The following is a 1,990-nucleotide window of genomic DNA, read 5'->3' as shown; positions in this document are numbered from 1 at the left end:
TCTTGATATATATATATATATATATTCTTTATTATTCTTTCTTTCTTTATTTTATTATATTGATATCGATTATTGAATCAATCGGTTATTGGGGATTGATCAGTGAAAGTCTGTGTGCGCGGTGAGGGTGGATGCCGGGCGTAATGCTGTTGTGTTGCTTGTGACAGGTGTCCGGACGCGGTGTCTATGATGAGCAACGTGGATAATCATATACAGTACATCGGCAGCTCTGTCGGCTATCTACACGAACAGTGCAAGACGCATCCTGTTATCTTGCAGACGGGCAAGGTAAGTGAGAGGCTGTTGCCATGGCAACCGTTCACAGCCGCATGCCGTTGCCGCGAGCGATCGTTTAAAATGTCACATTTTTTTTGCGTGAGATTTTGCTTGAGTTGATTGAGAAGCGGAAAAAAGTTTGAATAATGTAAAGGTTGAAGGGTAGAATGGAAACTGTCAATAGTGTAGAATAAATGTGGAGTTCGGGATAAAATCAGGGAAATACAGAAAAACGCATTGAATTTGGAATAAAATCGGGGGAAGGTATAGAAATGCACGAGTAAATTGATTGGTAGAAATTTTGGTGATAAACATGGAATTCTGAACAAAAAATTGTGGGTAGACATACGACTAGAAACAAAAAAGTGCAGAAATAAACGTGCGATTCGGAGTGACATCGTATGCAGAGCGTATGTTTGATAAACGTGATGTCGTCGGGCGTGCGCAGGAGAACACGAACGTCGTGAGCCTCTACGATAAGACCCACTCGGCGATGACGGGAGTGAGAGAGCTTCACGGTCGCCTAAACGCCTTCAAACAACATCTAGAAAACGTGAGTCTGTGTGTGTATGTGCCTGTCAGTCTGTCTGCAGGGGTGTGTACAGGATTTGTACCCNGAGAGGGAGAGGGTGAGCGGGAAGACGAGAGAAGTAACTATATTGGAAGGAATATGTGCATCCGTGCCTGTGTTTGTGTGCCGTTTATGCCGTACGTGCGTTTGTCTGCGCGTGTGTATTGCGCATGCGTGTGCACGTCTCCGCGCGCATTTCTCTCTTCCTCCTTTCGCTCCTCTTCCTTTCCTCCCCACCTCTTTCTTTTTTTCTTTCGTTCTTTCTCTCTCTCTCTCTTTCTTTTCTGTCTTCCGCTTTCATTCACTCTCTCACTCACTCTTTTTCCCTCTCTCTTTTTTTCCATATATCTCTTGCTGACTTTCTTTCTCCCTTTCTCTCGCCGTTCTTTCCCCACCCTCTCTCTCTCTACATATATATATCTTCTCACCACCTCTTGTTGTTTCTCCTTTATCCTAGCTCCCATCCTCCCCTCTCCCAAATGGTATCACCTACGACCTCGTTAGCACGGAAAGCTTTATGCAGGCAAATATAGCCGTTTTTCAACCAAAACTTTTTCACCCCGAAGCACAAAATATGGATATACGGCTATAATACATATAACATATATACATATAATATATAGTATATAAAGAACACGTCGTTTTTCTATATTGGGGGCGCCCGTTAGCGAGGCCAATGACGTATTTTGAATTACGTTTTTTGAGTAGCGAATAGTAGAGTGAATAGCGTCCAAACTGGCCTCTTTCTCGCGAGATCTCGTACACGTGACTTCCTTTGTTCGCAGGCCTACTCCATTTTCTCCCGCGCTCTCGTGGAATGTGCACGGTTTCCTTCATTCTCCGTTATCGCCTACCAACGCCACGTTTGCAGGTAACATAATTAATATGATGTAATGATAAACGTTTTGCGCATGTAATGCTAAAAATAACACGGTTATTTAATTAAATACAGCTCAGTGACAAATGTGCTTTATATGGAATAATTTATATATATTTGAAAGACAGGCGAATGAGTCGTCTGTGCGCGCTTAAGTACAGTTCTCATTAAAATTCCTCCCTAAACAACAAGCAGGCGCGAGTTCTCCGTATCTCTCTCGTTGTTTCCTTCAGTTAGTTTTAAAATAAATTACGTTATATTGGACA

General features: G+C 42.6%; 1 protein-coding gene across 1 annotated transcript in view; it reads left to right on the top strand.

Moving 5' to 3' along the window:
- Nucleotides 1–829, top strand: part of LOC106819923 — a gene marked incomplete at its 3' end in the record, with an annotated part of 6,950 nt that extends 6,121 nt beyond the window's left edge. Inside the window, exons 2-3 of the mRNA XM_014824491.1 lie at nt 168–288; nt 725–829. Of these exons, the coding sequence (XP_014679977.1) occupies nt 168–288; nt 725–829 (226 nt within the window). The remainder of the gene's footprint in view (nt 1–167; nt 289–724) is intronic.
- Nucleotides 830–1,990: the final 1,161 nt, after the last annotated feature.

This window comes from Priapulus caudatus, unplaced genomic scaffold (assembly GCF_000485595.1).
Source record: "Priapulus caudatus unplaced genomic scaffold, Priapulus_caudatus-5.0.1 Scaffold5153, whole genome shotgun sequence".
Lineage (NCBI taxonomy): Eukaryota > Metazoa > Priapulida > Priapulimorpha > Priapulimorphida > Priapulidae > Priapulus > Priapulus caudatus.
This window is presented reverse-complemented; position numbering and strand designations above follow the sequence as displayed.